At 42.6% G+C, this 20,692-nt stretch overlaps 1 protein-coding gene across 7 annotated transcripts in view; it reads right to left on the bottom strand.

Moving 5' to 3' along the window:
* DCUN1D4 (defective in cullin neddylation 1 domain containing 4) overlaps positions 1–20,294 on the bottom strand; it is a 74,090-nt gene extending 53,796 nt beyond the window's left edge. For 6 of the 7 annotated variants that reach the window (XM_023183151.1, XM_023183149.1, XM_023183150.1 and 3 more), the window contains exons 1-2: positions 20,078–20,294; positions 15–85 (exon numbers count right to left, since the gene is read on the bottom strand). In XM_023183151.1, the coding sequence (XP_023038919.1) occupies positions 15–85; positions 20,078–20,102 (96 nt within the window). In that variant the 5' untranslated portion in view covers positions 20,103–20,294. Of the gene's footprint in view, positions 1–14; positions 86–243; positions 376–20,077 lie in introns of those variants that run through there. The other variant, XM_023183152.1, reaches the window with a different exon arrangement.
* Positions 20,295–20,692: the final 398 nt, after the last annotated feature.

The following is a 20,692-nucleotide window of genomic DNA, read 5'->3' on the forward strand; positions in this document are numbered from 1 at the left end:
AAAGAATGACTTACCAGCTTATTAAGGGTGTGGTAGATCTTATGAATATTTGCCAGTGTTGAGAGATGAGAGTTCAGCTGAAAATCTTCAAAAGAAAAAGGAAAAATGTCAACCTCATTTATTTCCAATACCGTAAAAAAAAAAAAACCACTCAGAAAACAAGCAAATGTTTTGATATAATTAAATACTATTTCAATTAACTTGACACTAAATTGTTTTAAAAACATGCAATTAGTGACCTACCTCCTAGAAATAGTCTGACAACAAAGTTAAATTCCCAACCAAATGTTAAAGTTCATGAAATTTTCATGTGAATTCTAAAGTAAAACAAAAAATACTTCAGTAGTTGTAAAATCCTGTCAGCAGTGAACTTGAACTTAATAGAAAGACATCAATGTTAGCATATTAAACAAATCATAAAAACAGATTAGTCTCAAATGAAATGTTCACTTTCCCCTCTCTTCTCTAGAATTACTGGTATAATTAAGTAAGCTCATGGCAAGAAAATGATAGAAAAGCATCTCATTAGTATTTCTTTTTTCTTTTACTTTCTTTCTTTCTTTTTTTTTTTTTTTTTTTTGAGACAGGATCTCACTATGTTGCCCAGGCTGAAGTGCAGTGGTGCAATCATGGTTCACTGCAGCCTCAAGTGATCTGCCTGAGCCTGCAGGGTAGCTGGGACTACTAGTGTGCACCATCATGCACGGCTAATTTTTCTTTTTTTTTTTTCTTGTAGACACAGGGTCATTCTATGTTTCCCAGGTTGGTCTTGAACTCCTGGGTTCAAGTGACCCTCCTGCCTCAGCCTCCCAAAACGTTGGGATTAAAGGTGTGGGCCACCACACGCATCCTCACCTTCAAGTAAAGTATGTTTGCATACATATTAGGCAATAAAAATGTAAGCTGAAAGTTTATTAATAATTTCATATGTAAGCACCACTGGAAGTATTTTCATAAAATATCAGGATTTACATTAGTTCCTTCTTTCCTATTAGTAAAGGTTAGTATGAAAATGACCATGAAAAGATATTGTAACCCTCCAAGTTATATCATTCTGAGGGAAAGAAAGAAAAAAAGCACCCTTTACTGAAACATTTTATTTAGGACACGTATCAGACACGTATCAGATCCAAAGAACAGACCCAAAGAGCAGGTGCTACAACATCAGGTGTCTGTGCGTGGGCTGGATCCTCTGGGCTGCTACTCTGAACCCTGAAAGCAAGCTGGCTTCCCTGTTCACAGTTAGAAAGCTTTACTTTCTCTTCTAAAGCTTGTTGGGCATCCAGTTCTGAGTAGGTCTGCAGGGCAGAGGGGTTGGCAGAAGCAGAGCCCCTGACATTCACATGCGGTGTCAGGAACAGCAGGCCATACCTGTATACATACACGTGCATGTGCACTGTTCACAGTCATAGCCATCTAGAATGGTCCCAAAAACCAGTGTTTTGTGCTGAGAGACAGCCAGAGCAGGGCCTCAAGCTCTAAATGGCCCTCCAATACAGATATGCATGAATTTCTTAGCATCCGAATAGCCTAGCCATGCTTAAGGTAAATGATGACATAATGTGGCTCAGAATCTGGATTTTTCATCTAAATACAACTGCACAGAGGTTTAGAAAAGTATGTGCATTGTATATTTATTTATTTACATTTATATTTACTAAACAAGAACAGGGGTAGAAGCTAGAAGCAACAACCCTCTCGCCAGCAAGAGGCATCTCAGCACCAGCAAGAGGTGCTGAGGAGCTTGAACATCCAACTCTTGCACCTCCACCTCATCTACTACCAAGCCATAGCCCCTTTTTTGTACTCTCTCAGATTAAATATAGGAAGACAAATGATACATTCCATTATCACCTTAAAATATGAAGTTAAACTCTTGGGCTACCAAAAAGACAAAAAGCAAAAACAGAAAACTTTAGGCTCTGCATTCTCTTTTCACTGAGGACAAGGGAGGGGAGAGAAAAAGGGGCTTGCTAAAAGCTATTCCAGCAATGAAGTCTCTTCTAACTCTCCAGGCTATGCTTTTTTCATTTCACCACCCTGCTGTTAATTCAACTCCCAAAATTTTCATAAGAGAATCTAAATAAACCAAAACTGTTGTATCTTTCTCCCTCCTTTATATAAATATGGAAGAAGTAGACAAGAAACAAGTTATCCTCAATCTGGAATTCCAGGACTTTCGTGGGCTGGGCCCAACTCATACTCCAAACATCTTCACCACCCCACTCCACAAAACCCTTCCTTCCAACCCTGTATTCTGCTCACTGCCCTTCCTACACACAAGAGAATTCAAATGTGTGCACACACACACACACACAACCACTTTATTCCTGTCAAAAATCCACTTTGCTTCACAACCTGAGTCTGGAGTCTTAACAGCTGGTTCAAATCTCAGGTCTACCAGTTATTTAACCTAATTCCCAATTTTCTCACCTGTAAAATGAGAATAAAAAATTCTCCTTCCTAATGTTGTTGTATGGTTGAAAATATTTATCAGACACCTATTACAATGCCTAGGTATGTCAGGTACCCATTACAATACCTGGAACATAGTAAGTGCTCAATAAAAGACATCAATTCCCACTATATTTACTTATACCATTCTCCATACCACGCAGCTGTCTAAAATAGTCTCTAACTTTTCCTCAGTCCGATTCTCGCCTCACATCAATGATCCCAAGCTCAGAGCTTCCTCTGTAATTGAGGCAGGTGGCCTGGTACATCTTTATAGCCTATGATGGTGATAGAGTTTGGATATATCTCCATCCAAGTCTTATGTTGAATTGTAATTCTCAATGCTGGAGGTGGGGCCTGGTGAGAGATGTTTGGATCATGGAGGGGGATCCCTCATGGCTTAGTGCTGTCTTTGAGACAGTCAGTGAGTTCTCACAGGGTTCAGTCATTTAAAAGTGTGTCAGACTTCCTCTCACCCTCTCTCTCTCCTGCTTTCACCATGTGATGTGCCTGCTCCCCATTCACCTTCCTCCATGATTATAAGCCTCTCTGGAAGCCAAGCAGATGCCAGCACCATACTTCCTGTAAAGCCTGCAGAACTGTGAGTCAATTAAATCTCTTTTCTTTTATAAACTACCCAGTCTCAGGTATTTCTTTATAGTAATGCAAGAATGGCACTGCTACTTATATACCAGCAACTGATGTTCATAACGTTGACTGCAGATAATCACAACACACAGGAACAAAAATACAGATACTATGTTTAAAATCAGGTTCCACATATGAAGTTTTACTTTACTTAAAGGCAACAAGAGTAAACAGGTTCATTTTACAAATACATAATACATGTCGGCAATTCTCCATTTCTATATCCAATCCCTATTGCTACCACACCATCATCACTTCAACCAAAAAAACAAAAAGGAAAAGGAAAAAATGAAACCAGTAACATGGATAATTTTTCTTTTGTCTCATCAACATAAGGAAAAGTTAAGAAGACACAAATTCAGGAGAAAAAAAAGACAAAATTGGCATTAAAAGATAGATTCACAAAGGTTAACACACATTGGATTTACAGTTCATGTGTTCAATGCTCATGGCAAGTAATAGATCTTGAAATCTAAAGTAGATTTCACCTCCTTAAGGCATAGATGTTAAGGATAAAGATCAAATGCTTTACCGAGAATGTATTCTGGAAAGCACTAACTGATACATAAAAATCTCCTTCTGCTCATATTTCAATTCCAAAGGATAAATGCTAGGTTTTGACTGCATTCCATGATCAAATGGCTCTCCAAAGTAAAGCAATGTTGAGTCTGACTCTCCTGTGTGACATGGCAACTCTATAGTCTGTATTAAAAGCAGCAATCAGCTCTGCAAAGGCAGAGCCTGCTTGATAAATAGCTTGTCTACGTTATCTTCTGGACTTTCTTAAAACTACCAACAACTGCAGATTGGGCATAAACTTGTCTGGGTTATCTGGTTGTTTTTTGTTTTTTTGGCTTGTTTTAACTACCATTTGCTGTGACCTACACAAAAGAAAAAAAACGAATGCCACTGAGAGTGTCAAAGTCCATTCCCCCAAACTACTCTAGGTAAGAGAACTCCACAATATAGGCAGAGACATAAACATTAATAAAACAATTATTGATAAGTTCAGACAATGACTGTCAATTGAAAGAAACAGAAATTAACAGTCCTAATAGTTTACTCTCGTAAGAGGGTTAGAAACAGAATTTAAATCAATAAAAAGCAAAAACTTCCCTTTATACCATAGTCACTTGTAAAATATAACTGGGACAAGATCTCAATTATAACGGCAACAAAAAGCAATAATACATATAGGAATAAACTCCAATATGTACGATTTTATTGTTCAAAATGAACAATAAAAGTTTACTGAAAGATATTCACATAGAGAGATATTTCTGGAATAGAAAGACCCAACGTAAAGCAATCACTTCTCCCTTCACTAAACCACAAATTAATGCGATCAAAATTCCTATTCTGCTGGCTCCCCAGTTCTCCACCCCAAAAAAGAGGTGGGGAAAAGAAGGAAGTCAGGCAAGCTTGGCAGACTGATTCTAAAGTTCATCTGGAGAAATAAACATGTTAGCCCTGCCAAGAAATTGTTGAAAAAGAAGAATGAGGATGAACTTGCCCTATTAGATATCAATACACAGTATAAAGCAGAGCCCGGTAAACTCTGTGTGAAGGGCCAGGTTGTAAATATTTCCGGATTTCTGGCCCATACAGTCTCTGTTGCAACTACACTGCCATAGTAGCTCAAAAGCAGCCATAAACAATACATCAATATGGCTGCTTTCCAATAAAGCTTCATTTATAAAAACCAGGTGGTAGGCTGGATTTGGCCCATGGGTCATTGTCTGCCAAGACCTGGTATAAAGGTACAGTAATTAAAATGTTATACTATGTGTGCAAGAAGAAAAATCAACGACAGCTGACAAACATATACGTATAAATATGCATACACAACATATAATTAAGTGGCATTTCAAACTCAATGGAGAAGAGATAATAATTCAGTAAACAGAGGGGCAACTGGTTAGCATGTAGAACAAATTAAAATTAATTCCACCTCACCCAACAGTTACAGATGGAAGGGGAAGCTGTTCAAAGCAAAAGAAAACTTATTATGGGCTCAGGGCCTTGTATACTCTGCATCTACTAATCTCTCCAATCTCATCTTCTACCCATCTTCCCCTTGTTCATTCTACTCAGCCACAGTGAGCTTCCTACCGTTTCACTAACACTCCAAGAACACTCCCACCTCAGGGCCTTTGCACGTGCTGTTCTCTTTACCTTGAGTCCTCTTCCCCCTAATAATAATATCGTTTCTCTCATACTTCATCAGGTTTCCATTTAAATATCACCTTTGATGGATATGTTAATTAGCCTGATTTGATCACTCCACAATTATGCACATATCAAAACATCACATTGTACTCCATAAATATATACAATTATTTGTCAATTAAGATAAAATTCTTAAAAATCAGCTCCTCACATAACCTTGCCAGATCAACAGAGCCCCCTCTTCACTCTATCATCTTATCATGCTTTGCTTTTCTTTACAGCATTAATGCCATCTGACATTATATATTTGTCATCATCCTCTCCCATTAGAATGTAAGCTCCACAAGGGCCTGTGAATCCTGCTTAAGCATTTAGATTTCACCTCCTAAGGATCTGTACTTCGAACAGGGGCACCAGAGACCATGCAAACGTAATGACAGGCATGGCACATTCCAGCAGCATCAATTCTAATCAACAATAATATGACAATCTTACATGAGAACAAACATAATCCCCACATCAAGCTGTGCTCCCGGAACCCTGAGACAAGTTAATTCACCAAACTCTGCACAAGAAAACATTGGTGGGAAGTCTGAGAAGCACTCCTGTGAGTCTTGGTGCCATGGAAGTGTTCTGATCAGGAGAGTTATTTAAAAAGATCACTCTAGGACAAGTGTGCAGCAAAGATGATGGGTGATCTGAATTTAGAGTGGCCATTTATGGAGATGACTGGAAGTGACTGAGGTGGGAAAGGATTAGGGCCGTTAGACAGTGGCTGTAAAAGTGGAGAGGAGAGACTCTGAGTACACTGGAGATACAGAAAATAGACATTTAGCTCACACAAATTCAACTCTTCTCATTTGGTCAAAAAAAAAAAAAAAAAAAAAGGAAGAAGCAAGATGAAAAGAAATTTCAGTTGTCTCATTAACTGCCCACCCCTCATCTACTTAATGAGCATGAGACGTGACACGTGAATAGTCACTCCATTGGTCTGTTTCCACGTGCCAATCAGATTTTGTGCATCTCACAATATGGTATGAGTTGGGTATTTAAAGTGATGTATTTTCATAAAACATGGTCCCTAAACTGAAGTTGAAGCCAAGGCCAGATGCTCAACTGGTGCTCAAATAAACAGCCAGCGATCTATTCCAATGCTGGAGGAAGGAATGGGCTGTGCTGGATTCTTCTGAGGCAGCTTCCAAAGGGGAATCTTCTGCAAGTGTTTCCAATGGTATTTTTAACACCAATGATCTTCACCTTACATAAGGACTTTAGAACCAATCACTATATAAAATGTGATTGCAGTGTAAGGAAAAACTAACAGGACTGCACGTGAGAGATGAGAGCGAGTGAGGCACTCAATGGTTCGTGTTCTTTTGTCCAATTCTCATTTTATTAGCTTGAGCAGAGTCAGAGAGCTAGCTATGGCCAAGCTGGGCAAAACTCCTATCTTCTAACTCCCAATCCAAGGCTACTTCTTCCATTCTAAATTATTTTCAATCAAAGCAAAAATATCAATCTATCTTCACACTCTGTAATAGGAAAAAAGCAGCAGCATTTCCTACCCAAAGCTGCCAATAAGCAAGCACACACTTAAAATAATTTAATATTGAAGAAAAAATTTTTAAATTGGCTGAGTCTAAAACAATTCACCATTTTCCCCCCAGGGAAATAATGGTACAGAAAAGATTTAACACCAATGTTAAATTTCTATTTTTAAGCACGATTCACTCTTCGGTCACTAAAGCGTCATCAAAGTGTTTTATTATTAAACTCCAGCTGAGCAATTCTCTCAGGTATAAAAGTTTTAAATAGTATTATGGTCTTAATAAATGCTTTTTGATGACGATGAAAAGGACAAAATAAACCTGTAAAGGTGGCAGAAGGAAAGGGCAAAATCATGACCATGTTATTGCCAAAAAAGCAAAACATTACTGGACAAAATTAAAGGTTACCATCTAACCTCGGCACTCATCTAAATGTCTCTGGAACAGAACAAGAACACAACTGAGGTACAGGGATCTGCCTCTCTAACTGGGATTCACCAGAGAATGCTTAGCTTAAGGGTGTTTCAAGCCATGGGTCACATGGCTCAGGCTCCTGAAAAGTCAATTTTATAACGTGATATGGGAAAAGAAAACAAAAATTGTTAAAGCCAAGGGTGCACTGTGGTTGGGAGCCACTGTTTTTAGATTTGCCTTGTTTCCTTCCTTCTAGAAATACATGCCCTCTTTTCCCATGAGTTTCACATAGACTAGGGATGAGAATGTCAACGATGTGGAGCAGACACCCATTCCAACCCACAAAGGATGCGTAACAACCACTTACTTGAATCACTGAGATGTTGTATTTGCTATTGCAGCATAAAAGAAAAAAAAAAAAAAATTCTAGTCCTCACAAGGCTCTACGCGATCTGACCTAAGTCATCCCAATACATTATCCTTGCCTACTCCATTCTAGCCACACAACTTGTGAATATTCAAGTGAATTCCTACCTCGGGGCCTTTGCATTTACTGTGCCCCTCAGTCTCCTTGACCCTTGATGTTCACAGGCTCAACAGCTATCTTTCCTGACATATTTATTTAAATATCACCTCATCAGAGACGTCTCATCTAATTTCTTTATGCAAAATAGTATCTCCATCTCCCAGTGGATTTAGATTTTTTTCATAGCACTTACACCTTCCTGATATTAATAGCTTTGTTGAAATATAATTCACATAGCATGCAATTCACTCATTATAGTGTAAAATTCAATTGTTTCAGTATATCCGGAGTTGTGCAAATATCACCACAATCTAATTATAAAATTTTTTATTAGCAGTCATTCCTCATTTCTCCCTTCACCCCTCTTCAGCCCTAGGCAACCACTAATCTACTTTCTGTCTCTAGATTTGCCTACTCTAGACATTTTATATTAGTAGAGTCATACAACAGGATGTCTTCCATGATCCTGACATTATATTATATATTTATTTATGTCTTTGTCACTCTTCCTAGAGCCCAAACTCCATGAGGACAGGGACTTCCTTTTGCTTTATTCACTACTCTATCCCAATATATTTTGGAGTATCCCTTATCAGAAATGCTTGGGACCAGAGCATTTCGGATTTCAGATTTCTTCAGGTTTTGTTGTTTGTATTATACTTACCAGTTGAGCATTCCTAATCCAAAAATCTGAAAAGCTACAATGAATATTTCCTGTAAGTGTAATGTCAGCACTCAAAAGTTTCAGATTTTGGAGCATTTTGGGTTTCATATTTTCAGATAAAGGGTATTCAACCTGTACCTACAACAGCGCAAACCTAGCACAAGGCAGGTACCAATAAACGGGGGAATAAATGCTTTAAAAATAGTTACTAAATTTAGCAACATGAAGGTTACTCCATGACCTCAGAGAAGACTGCAATGACAGAACTGAGACCAGAACAAAGTGGGCTGAGGATAGTATGAATGATGAAGAAATACAAGACTATTTCAAGCAAAGACAACTTGCTCAGTAAGTTGGTTATAAAGGGGAGACTAGAAATGCATGTGGGTTTGAAGGAGTGCTGAGTTTGGGTTTTACCATGGCCGGATTTGAGCATGCTTAAAATGTTGCTATTAGTTTTGCTTAGTATCCTGGAGAGTTACAGTGGCCAGAATGTGAAGAGGCAGGTCAGATCACAAGTCAGTGAAGATCTAATACACACTCAAAGATCATAGTACATATGTTTTCAAAAAGTACAAAATGCAATTTTAAGTAAAAAAGATCACATTAAAAATGAGTTACATCTCAAATAACCTGAAATATAAAATGTACCATAAAGTAAAATCTATGTCAAAACCATAAAAAAATAGTGTTTTAAATGATTTACAATACCAATTTACAACTCTGTATATTAACTGATAGTCACTAGCTATATGACATGGCACAGGTCTCAGTTTCATTTGTAAAAACAAATACATTCACATTTGAGACTAAATTATTAAAACACAAAGATCTGAAATGTTTTCTATACTGTAAACCTAGGAAAAACCAAAACCTAGGTTTATGGGTCAGTTTCATACTACACGTCCTTCATGGCTACAAGTAGGAATTTCTTCTTCTACAAAATGGATCATCACAGTGCCTGCCTCATAAGGGTATCATAAGGATATCATGAGGATTAAATGAGTTAATGCTGCACTGTGCTTCAAACAGTGCACGGCACAGGGGAAGCACTACCAAGTGTTGGCTATTATGTCATAGGCGAGCAGGAAGGGTCTGTGCAATCTGCCCAGTGCAGTGCCCATGGGGGAGCTGTTGCATCTTTTGAGCCCCATCCCCACAGCCCAAAATAAACCCAGCTTCCTAATTAAGCTATTAATATTTAAATGAAACCATTGGCTACACAATGGAATCACTTAAGAAGATTGAAAAACACCAAATACCAGGGTCCCAATCCAGATCAATCAAATAAAAATGGGTGTGGGGCACCACGTGCTTCTCAAGCAGCCCAGGTGATTCTAACATGTAACCAGAGAAGTAGAGTCTATCCCCGACTCTCAACTCAATCCCTGGCCTGCCAGTAGCCAATCCACTCCTGGAACAACCTCAGCACCGCTAGACAGTTAGATTCCTGTCAGCACATGATGAAAAGGCCAAGGTCCAGGAAAAAGATTGCAGAGCTGAAAAGCAGGGTAAAAACCAAAAGAACTGAAAGTAGCAGGTGAGGAAGGTGTTAACTAACTTCATTCTCCTCATCAATAAATATTTGCTATTTACAAGGCACAAAAGCCAAAAGCCAAGGGAGAAAATTGATAAGGGAGCAGGTCATTCAAAGTGACTCAGCATTTTCACTGAACACAGATCCAAAATTAAAGCCATCCAAGCATAATGCTGCTGGCTTTTTCTTCCTCTTGCAGGACTCAAAAAAGGGGCTGCAAGAAGAAACCATCCGCCCAAGGGAGGCAGCATCCATCCATCGCCCACCACACTGCCTGTGCCTGCTGGTGCTATCCCAAGGGACTCAGTCACTTCAGGACACCCAGTCTGGCTGCACTCCCAATGTGACACGGTACAAAGGGCCCTAGCTTCATTCTCCTCACCCCACCTACCCACTGAAGGTGAGCACAAATAATCTGTGCTACCCACTGAAGAACACAGAATCACTGGGTAGTTCAGAGTAAAAATCCTTTCATTTCACTAATGTTAAATGAGCCCAGATTTTGGTTAAAGAATGTCAATCAGCTCTGATAACAGAAAGCCCTAGGTTGGAGTCAGAGCTCCAACTGAGTCCTAACTGAGTGACCCTGTACATGCTTCCAAACTTCACTGTGCCTGTGTCCTCATCCATAAAGCCGAAATAACAGAACCATCTTTGTGAGGCTACTGTGAGGATTATTAAATGAGATGGTGCATGTCAAGCACTTAGCACAGTGCTGGTCCATATTATGTGCCAACCAAGGTTAACTGTTTTCATCCCTATTATTACTAGAACGTAGAAGACACTGAGACAGACTGAACCTAGAACTGCAAAAAGACAGGGCAGAAGAGATCACAAGGTGATGGTGTTTAAAACTACTAATTCACTAGCTATTGGACTTAAATGTACAACTGTCCCGTTTCCTGTTTAATTAATAATTAAGAAGTGATCTGTGGTTTAATTTTGGGAATTGCATATGTAGGACAAGACATTAAACTTACTCTAACCTACAGGAAAAAAAAGAGAAAAATAATTTCAAAAATGTTAAGCAAAAATGATGTTAGTAGTTGTTTTCTAGTTTTGCTGCAGTGTCATTGAGATCTCCTATATTTAAAAATAAGTCTATTTAAATAAAATCTAAGAAAACTAAAAATGACTATTTCATTAGTTAAGAGTATGCAAATACTTTGCCACAATTCTTCAGTTTCCCACTTAAAATCAGTTTTTAAATGCCTACTCTCATTATAAGCAAACCAGCAAAAATGAGAGGGGATGAAGAAGAATGGGAAAGAAGAGACTCAGAAATCCCAGATCCTGATCCTGCTGAGACTCATTCCAAGAAGAAAAGAACCAAGAGATAATCACATCAACTGGCTCTGTTGATCATCACTCATAAGCCAGTGACAAAAGAAAAAAAAAAAAGAATTCCAATATACATGCAGTGAGTGTTCCAATCAGGGTTCAATGAAAAGCACAAACAAAATGTTAAGAATGATTTCAGTGGTAGTAAAGGGTTACCAAGACCACAGTCAGACTGCTTGATTTAGAATCTCAATTCACCACTTATAAGCTGTGCGACCTTGAAAAGGTGAGTTGTCCTTTCTACACCTCAGCTTCCTCATCTGTGAAATGGAGATAATAACAGTCCCTAACTTATTGAGGGCTGCTGTGAGGATTAAATGAGTTAATGGAGGCAAAGCAGATGAGGCAAATCCAAGATTATCACTGAATTCGTGTTAGTCCCTCCCCATTCCCCTTTGCTCCTCCTCCCTCCCTGTGCCCCACTTCAGAGCTTTCTTCTCTCAGTTCCTTTCCACTCATACACTCTCTCTCTGATGCCTCTTTTGAGTCCTTCCCACCGCCCCCCACCCCACCCCTGCCACCAGCTCCTGCCTAGCCCCGCACCTCACCTTCCCCTCCACTCTAGCCTACCAAACACCCACCCTCTCCTGCTACAGTTCTCTGTCCCCACCATGTTGTCGCTGGCCTTGGAAAGCTCCCACCTGACCCCATGTACCACCTGCACATGCACACAGATCCTGTTCTTCACATCATAAAACGTCAAAAGCTAAAACTCACATGACAACTGCTAACCATTCCCCACATGTTCTCAAAGCCCCCCTGGGCATCCATCTAACCTAGCAGGCATCACCATTCCATGCATCCAATTCCTTCTCTGTCTCCACACTGAACTCACTGAAGGAAGCTCCTGAAGTCCCGGTCTCCCCAACGCAGTCCTGCCTGTGACAGCAGCACCTGGCAGCAGAAAAACCCTTGAATGTCTGCTGAATGGCTGAGTGAGGGAATGCCTCATTTGGTTCTGTTCTTTCTTATAACCTCTTTTCTTCTCAGGAGTTATTTTTTAAAGTCTACCTAGGAGACTGTCATCACACAGTAATTACAAGCAACAAAAACATGTTATGTGTTTCATCTCATTTAATCCTTGGGACTACTTATAATCTTGCCTCCTACTTTCTTCCCCCCTGCCTGCCCCCACACCTCTACTCTAAGCACCCCAGCCTCTACTGTTCCTCAAATACAGGCCTGCTCTCCACTCTGAGCTGCTGCATTTATGTTCTCTCTGCCTGGAATGGCCTCTCACCTCCATCAGGGCTTAGCTTAAAACATCCTTAGTGAAGCCTTTCCTGGCTCCGCTATTTAAAATTACAACACCCTCCACACAACCCGACGCCCGCACACAGGGGTGCCTGCATGCACTCCTTCCCTGCTGTTTTTCTCTACAGAACCTATCACCATCTGACATACTACACAATTTACTTGTTATTATCTGCCCCCTCCCCTACACCAGAATGAAAACTCCATGAAAGATGAAGAGCAGGGCCCCTACACTAGAATGAAAACTTCCTGAAAGATGAAGAGCAGGTACGTAGTAGGTACCCAATAAACACTTGGTGACTGAACAACTCCACAGCCTTCAACAGGTAATTTTTAGGTGTGAGGGCTCTGAAGCCCACACAGAGCAGCTGGGTAACTCTCCTCCAGTCCCTCAGCTAGGAGATGACAGAGCAAGGATTTGAATCCAGCCATTTTGGCTTTCCTGCCTCCCAACATGACCCAAATAACAATTAAAAGACATCATCACATCCATGGAGAAAACCCGAGCCCTGCATGTCTACAGGCCACAAAGAAGCCAGAAAAGCCATCCACTGGAAAGCCGCTCACCAGAACAAGTCATCTAACTCAAGACACTTCCATGCGGCAAAGTATTATTTATCAGATTGATAATTTATACAGCACTGATAGTTTTCCTTTAGATTTCATAGTTCAGTACAAATGAGAGATTTATCATGCCTTTATTATACTGTAATATCCTCAGGAACAGCAAAGTGACAATTCATCAACTAACATGGAGGAGGCCTAAGATGCCATATGTTAAAAGCCAACAATTATGGTAGTGGGGCAGGGAGAGAAGCACTGACTACAGGGGGGCCCAAGGGAACTTTTGGGGTAATGAAATGTTCTATATCTTTAGTAAATTCACCAAACAACACTTAAAATGAGTACAATTTTATAATACATAAAATTATACCTAAATAACGTTGACTAAAAAGGTATTTGGTACATGAGATGTAATTTTTGGCTAAACAAAATAAACATTCCACTAACACACACACACGCACACACATATTTCTGTAGCTAATATTCCCATAGAGCCAAAAAAAAAAAAAAATGCACAAGGAGTTACGTATTAGCTCCTAGGCATCCCAACTTTTGGGAGACAAAGAATTAGGAAAAAGCAGCAGTAAAGAGTGGCACATGATGAGACCCAGTGGGTTGGGCTAGTGTGTGGTTCGGAGTCCTGCCTGACCACCAGCAAATACAATTCCTACACCCACAGCTGGTATCGACTGTGTCCTCCTCCAGTCCTCTGGGTCACCTCTGACCAGAATGTACAGGCAGCCAGGATGAAAAAAACACATCACTGCTCTTCACAAGGGCTTCAACCACATATCTGATCAGCAACAGTGACAAGTCTGGATGCTGAAGTATTAGAATTCTTAGTGGAGAGCATCAGAAACTAATTCTAGCTAATTTAAACAAAAAAGGATTTATAAAAAAGGGGGAGTGCTATTAGACAGTTTGCAGAATCTCCCCCTGGTTATAAGGGCACACAGCAGACTGCATCATCATTGCAGCCACAACTAGACCCTGCCTCTAGAAGCAGCACGGCAGCCACCACTGTGCATCCCTCCAGAAAATGGTCACATGGGCTACTCTTCTTTCCTTGTCTCCAGCCTCAGGTTCACAGTCTCAGGTGAGTGTGTCTGAGAAGATCTGCCTGCTAGGGTAAGAATTCTTCAACCAGACAAAGAGTCAGGGCCCCACAAGACTGACAGTGTCCATTACAGATACAAATGGATTACTCCCCATCTCTGCAAATCTACTGATACATGCCAGCAAAAAACTTCACAAGGAAAAAAAATCCTCAAAGGCAGAACTAGAATAAATGATACCACAGGTAATGCTATTTGAAGAGGGCTGGGGTCTTTTTTATATCTAGTGCTTTACTCAGTACATTAGTTATAAGCGACAAGCCTATCTTCCTAGATTGAACATAACTCATTAACAGCATTTTCTGATTAAAAGCAATTCAAACCTGAAGTAGCAAATACTTTGCTACATCCAAAACTGTCATACAATGATTGTTAAAATACCTAATTCTATTTAAAATGTATTTCAGTGTTTTTCTTCTTAAAACACATTTTTAAATACATGTTCTGCTTAGAATACTTCTCAAGAGTTACTTTTCTTAATGTAAATTTCAAAAGAAAAAAGCAAGCTATGAGAAGAATTAACACAAACTGAAGTTGACCAACTATAAAAACTTACCAGCGTTTATGATTCATCAAAGAAAATTTTACTGTGTAAATCTGAACTTCAACTTATAGTCTAAATGAAGAAAGACTTTCAGCGATCTCACTATATTGTTAACTTAAGAAATAAATCCTTAGGACCAGAATATGGATATAAAATAAAAAGAAGGGAAAAGGACAAACACTCTAGGCCCCTTAACATCAGACCTGTTAATGCTGCCTTCACCTTCTGCAGGTAGGATGCTGACACGAGAGACCAGAAATGGATGTGTGCACATTCACAAATGCTCCTTCTGTTCCCTCAGCATATTACCAGCATTTTACTCTCTCCTTGAGAATTTCTCCATGCCACGTTCTCTAAAACTGATATTTGCATATATTTGAAAAAGAAATATTAGTTTGCATACAACTGACTTTGTCTAAAAAATGCAAAGAATGAATAGGTGAAAGCTTGTGTTCCTTGAAGAAAAATCTAAAGATAATGAAAGACAACAGCAGCAAGAAGAATTACTTTTCCTAGATAATGCACAAGTTATTCAATAGTTGATCATTTAAGTTAAATTCAATACATATTTGGGGACCTATGCAAGGCATCATGCTAGATGCTAAAGTGGATACTAGGTAAGACATGGTCCCAGATCTCAAAAAGGTAATAATCTAATTGGGGAAGGTAAATAAAAGTAAACAAGCAGTTATTGTTATGTAACACAAAACTGAGTAACAGAAGGAAGCATTGCTTCAGAGATTCCATGGAAGGAGAGAGTCTGCCAGAGAGGGAGCACAGTAAAGAAAAATTCTAAAACAGCAGCACTGGGGGCAGCTGGAGACAGGTACAGTGGTGTGCACCTATAGTCTCAGCAACTCAAGAGACTGAGGTGGAAGGACCCCTGGAGCCCAGAGTTCGAGTCCAGCCTAGGCAACATAACAAGACCCCACCTCTAAAAAGAAAAAAAAAAAAAAGGGAAGAAAAATGTGTTGCTGGTTATTGTAACACGGTAAGAGAGGCTGTCTCAGACATAAGGCCATGGCAATAGGTATGGGAAAGAGAGGCCGGGCCTGGGAAGAGATGCAATCTCTCCTTGCCACTGACCAGGGAGGAAGAGGATAAGAAATGTCCAGGATTTCAGTGTGGGTTATTAAAATTACTGTAGTTTCATTTACCAAATGAATAAAATTTGTTAGTTTTGTTCTCTTCTTTGTTTTGACTATTAAGAAGCTCAGTGCCAAATATTTCTAACATATGGCAAGTGTTTCTGTGTACCTTATAAGTCTATATATAAATTTTCCTTCTCTTGATAGGATTTTATCTATATTTAGCAAGTCACCCCTCATTCTTTTTAGAGTAAGGCAGAAATTAAATCAACATAAAGGTTGAGACCAAGCCAGAGACAGCTGGCCGAAGTAGCTGGTTCAGGGATATAATCTGCAAGCTGCCAACCCAGCGCATTCTTCTCACCCTTCTTCCACCCTATGAAAGGCCATATCTTACAAGAGATGCTGGAAAATGCCAGACATTCACTGCCTCAGCCTCCCTCACAGCTAGCAGTGGCACGAGATCAGTTCGATCCAGTGACACTGAAATGGAACTCTCCAAAGTGAGTTTCTGCAAAAGACTTCTTCGTTAACAGGGAGTTATAAGGAAATATGCACCTCCCCTGCTTTCCAATTCAGGCATGATGTGTGGTGCTAGAGCAACCATACTGCAGACATGAGGCAAATGAGCCTGAGGAATAAAAGCTAAAACAATTAGAAGAAGAAAAAGATGCAAAGAGCCTAGATCATTAATGACATTATTAAGCCATTGCACCAGCTTTAGAACCAACTACTTCTAGGTTTCTTGCCACTGAACAACAATAAGCCCTATTATTTAAGCCATTAATTTGAGCATTGTATTGGCAAAGGCATCCTAACTGATACAACAAGAGATCATGATGAGGTCAGTTTCTCACAGGTTGATCTTTACACTGCTGAGTTAGAAGGGTTATTAGATATTATTAGTTATAATTAGCAGATGATGATGATTGAGATAATAATGTAAACATGTAGCCAGGAAGAAGGTAATAAGCCAAGAAGAGCTGCTGGGAGCAACTTAACATAAAAACAGAAAAGGAGATAATGATAAAGTTTGAAAAAATATGATTAAGTGTCAGTAGGGGTACATAGAGGTTAAGAACAGAGAACAACATAGAGAAAATGAGGCAGGCCTTCTTTTCTGGCAATGTTACAGACAAGATTACCTAAAAATCCTTCTTAATATAAAACAGTCAAAAATTCTAGGTAACGTGTAAGAACCATCTGTTTAAATGAATAGCTAGGTTCACAAGAAAATAAAGGCCCTCCCCAAGGGCCAAAAATCAAAAAGGAACCTAAAAACCAGAGCAGAAAGTGTACAGTGATACTGTGTAGGAGCCTAGGGCTTTGGGGAATAGAGGAAGGTGGGCTGTATGTGTATAAAAAGCACCTGCTTTTTGGGATGTAACAGAACAAAAGAAAAAGGGAAAGCTACGACTAGCTTCATATTTTCTTTAAAAACACCATTTTGAAGACAATTATAGCTCCTGCATGTTTTTCAACCCATCACTTTACCCTCTGCAAGAAAAAATTCCAGAGTTAAATGCACATTTTTGTACATATTTATATACTACCAAGAGTTTCCTGGATATTTCACCACAAGATTATGTAAAATACGACAGATAGATATACATGATCTCCACAAGAACACCACACACATTGCCCAATTTTTCACTCATCATGAAAAGAACCATCAAACAATCAAGTATCCAAGTTCAGTATATTTGTAATCACACCAAAAGGTTTACAAACCTTAGGACTTCTTGGTAATATTTTTATCATCAGAAAAATTACAATATTCTTCTAATGACCATGTTGACAATAGTTTCATAATACCTTATATTTTACATACAAAAATCTATCATCTCTGCATTAATCTTAGCCTTCTACATTACAGATTCTGGAGTGCCTTCCCTGTAAACAGTAAAGCGAACTGGTGAAGGATGTGATGTTTAGGGAGTCTACCTATGGAGAGGAAGGTTTCTAATATTAAGGAGGGAAGGAATTGCAGCCTGCAGCTAAAAACAAAGCAAGCAAACAAACAAAAAAAAAGTCTTACGGTTCTCCACTTCTTACAGTTTTCTTCTATTCTCATTTGCTTTCCAAGTTTCTTCGAAAATTGAAGACATCACATATCACCTTTGCTCACTTTCGTATTTCCACCCTAAATTCCATTAAGCCACCTCCATCATTCATTTCAAGTGGGTTATTTTTTCAAACACCCCAAGAAATACCAACACACAGTCTACATTATCTTTACGAGGGTTACATCTACCTCCACTGTGTTCTCGTATTTATGTAAGGCAATGTTTGAACCCAGTGCTTACATACACTGGATGCCATAATTAAATACACCATTCTAAAGGTTGCTTTACATTGTATTGCTTCTTGAATGTTTTCCCACAACCTGTGCGTATGATGGTTCAAGACCAAGCATTTATTCCGCGAGTGAGGCCAACAAAATGCTGGGGGAAATTCACTTGGGGATCAAGAACCCAAGCCTCAGAGGGCTGCGCCTGGCTTGGGCTCTCCCTCTCTCAAGTGAGAACGGCTGGGGAGCCACTTCGTCTCTGGGAACTCAATCGCCTCCCGAGTGCGCGCAGTGGCTGGCCGGGGAATAAAGCCCAAGTTCGCCGAGCAGGAAGGCTCCGAGGGCGCGCTGCAGGCCGGGACTCGTTTCCACAGTTACCCACGTGCACCCAACCCAACCGCGGTCCGGCGCGGCCGCGACTACAAGTCCCAGAATTCCTCGGGACCACCTTTCCCCTTCACACCCGTTGACTGGAGACAAACCCGAAAGGAAACCCCTCAAGCGCCCTCCCAGCACGCCTGGGAGAAGTAGCGCCCCCCGGGCGTGGAGCGCGGCCTAGGGCCCAGCCATCCCTCCAGGGAAGCGGGTTCCATGGTACCAACCCCCACACCTAATAGCCAGAAATTAGACAACTGCGTCACAGACTACCAAACCCACGGACTGCCAGGGACCCCGACATCTCCCCCGCGCCAAGCCCTGGACCTGGCCTTCAGGGCCCGACCCCTCCGGCTCCTGCGGCGGAAAACCCGCAGCCCGCACCCCTGCCCTGCCTCCTAGTCCCACAGCGGGAGCCCGCACCAGCGCCGACCTCGCTTCCCGCCGCCCCGGGGGAACCGCGGCCAGTTCCAACCTTGGGGCACTTATCTCGTCCCCTCCACCTCAGCCCCACCCCCTCCACCTCAGCCCCGCCCCCTCCTCTCTCCGCACCCTGAAGCTTGAAATCCCCCCTCAAGGGACCCTGCCTCGACGGGGAGAGGAAGCACCTCCCCTAATCACAGTCTGACACCCCCATAGCCCGGCTCCGGACCGAATCTGGACATGACAGTCCTCCTCCTGGCCAACTCCGCCCCACCTCCTCTTCCTCCCCGACTAGCCCCTCACCCCCACTTCATATTCTGTACCCCTGCCCCCACTCTGCCACCCTAAATCCTCCCCACCTTTTTCTCCTCTTCCTCCCAATCGCCCTACCGTTGTATACCTGCCCCATCCCATTACCTCAATATCTTCCCCTCCCACCACTCTCCGCTACCCACCGCCCTTCCAACGCCCCTCCCGCCTCGTCGGACTCCCCAACTACCATTACACCCCAGTCCCTCCCACCACCTCGCTCTCCCGTTACATCAGCCCTCATCCCCACGCCCGCCCTCCTGCCCCACTCTGTCGCTGCCCCCATTCCCCCACCCCATTGTTCCCCCCACCCCCGCCAACCAGCCCTTCTTTCAATTGTCCCCGCCCCCGCGCCCCCCTCTCACCCGCCTTTCTCACTGAGCCGCCCGCACCGCTCAGGCCTTTGGAAATCCTCACCCCTGTGCCCCGCTCGCTCGCTCGCTCCCTCCCTCCCCTCGCCGGTGCCACCCTCCCGGCCCTGCCCGCTAGAGCCCAACGCCGCCTCCATCTCCAAGCACCCCGGACACTCGGGTCTCGGCCCTTCATCGCAAGTCCAGCCCTCCCTTCCCCCAACACTGAAACAGAGCCAGTCCCCCCCACCTCCCCCCTCCCCGCAGGCCGGCCCCTTCCCCCTACGCCCGCCCCCGCCCCACGCCGCCCGCCCGCAGCGTCACCGCCCGCCCCGACCCCGGGAGGGGAAGGGGTGGCTCCCGGGCAAGGGCTCCCGGCGCGTTTCGGGACCGGAGGCATGGGGCGAGTGGCTAGTGCTGGCAGCCGCCCGGCCCCGACCCGCTGGCTGGCTCTCCGCTACTCACTGACAGCGGCGGCATCCGAGTGCATTTTCAGGCAGCTCACACCCCGCTCGCCGCCCAGGATTCCGCGCTCGCCTCGCGGTCCCCCCACCAGCTCACTGCACCGCGGCTGGGAGCTGAGGACCCGCCGCCAGGCACTCCCAGCCCGCCCATCTCGCCTTCTCCATTGGCTAAACCGCGGCTGAGGGGCCGCCCCGCCGCGTCTCTCATTTGACAAAAGGAGTGCTGATAGCGCCGGTCTGGAGCTGGCAGCGAGGCCCCGCCCCCCACGGGCCAATACGATTGGTCCTGGGGCCTTGTCTTCGTAACGCCCCTGGCGGAGGCCACGCTCCGGATCAGCGGGTTGGGTCCGGCTGCTGTCAGTCACCCCCAGGGGTCCGAGAGCGCGTGTAGAGGCGAAGCTGGAAAATTGGTCCACCTTGACCCTGAAACCCCGCCCAGTGGCGGGCGGGATTGGTGGAGCTGCAGACCCACTGAGAAAGATGGGTCGGCGTCTGAAACAAAGCTCGCGAAGTGTTTCCCAAAGAATCGAGCAGGGCAGCGCAGTTGGGGCGGCTCGTACCCGCTGCTGGAAGTAGGGAAGTGCGTCCGTCCCTAGCGCCCGGCGCGACGCGGCCA

This window comes from Piliocolobus tephrosceles, chromosome 3, assembly GCF_002776525.5.
Source record: "Piliocolobus tephrosceles isolate RC106 chromosome 3, ASM277652v3, whole genome shotgun sequence".
Classification (NCBI taxonomy): Eukaryota; Metazoa; Chordata; class Mammalia; order Primates; family Cercopithecidae; genus Piliocolobus; species Piliocolobus tephrosceles.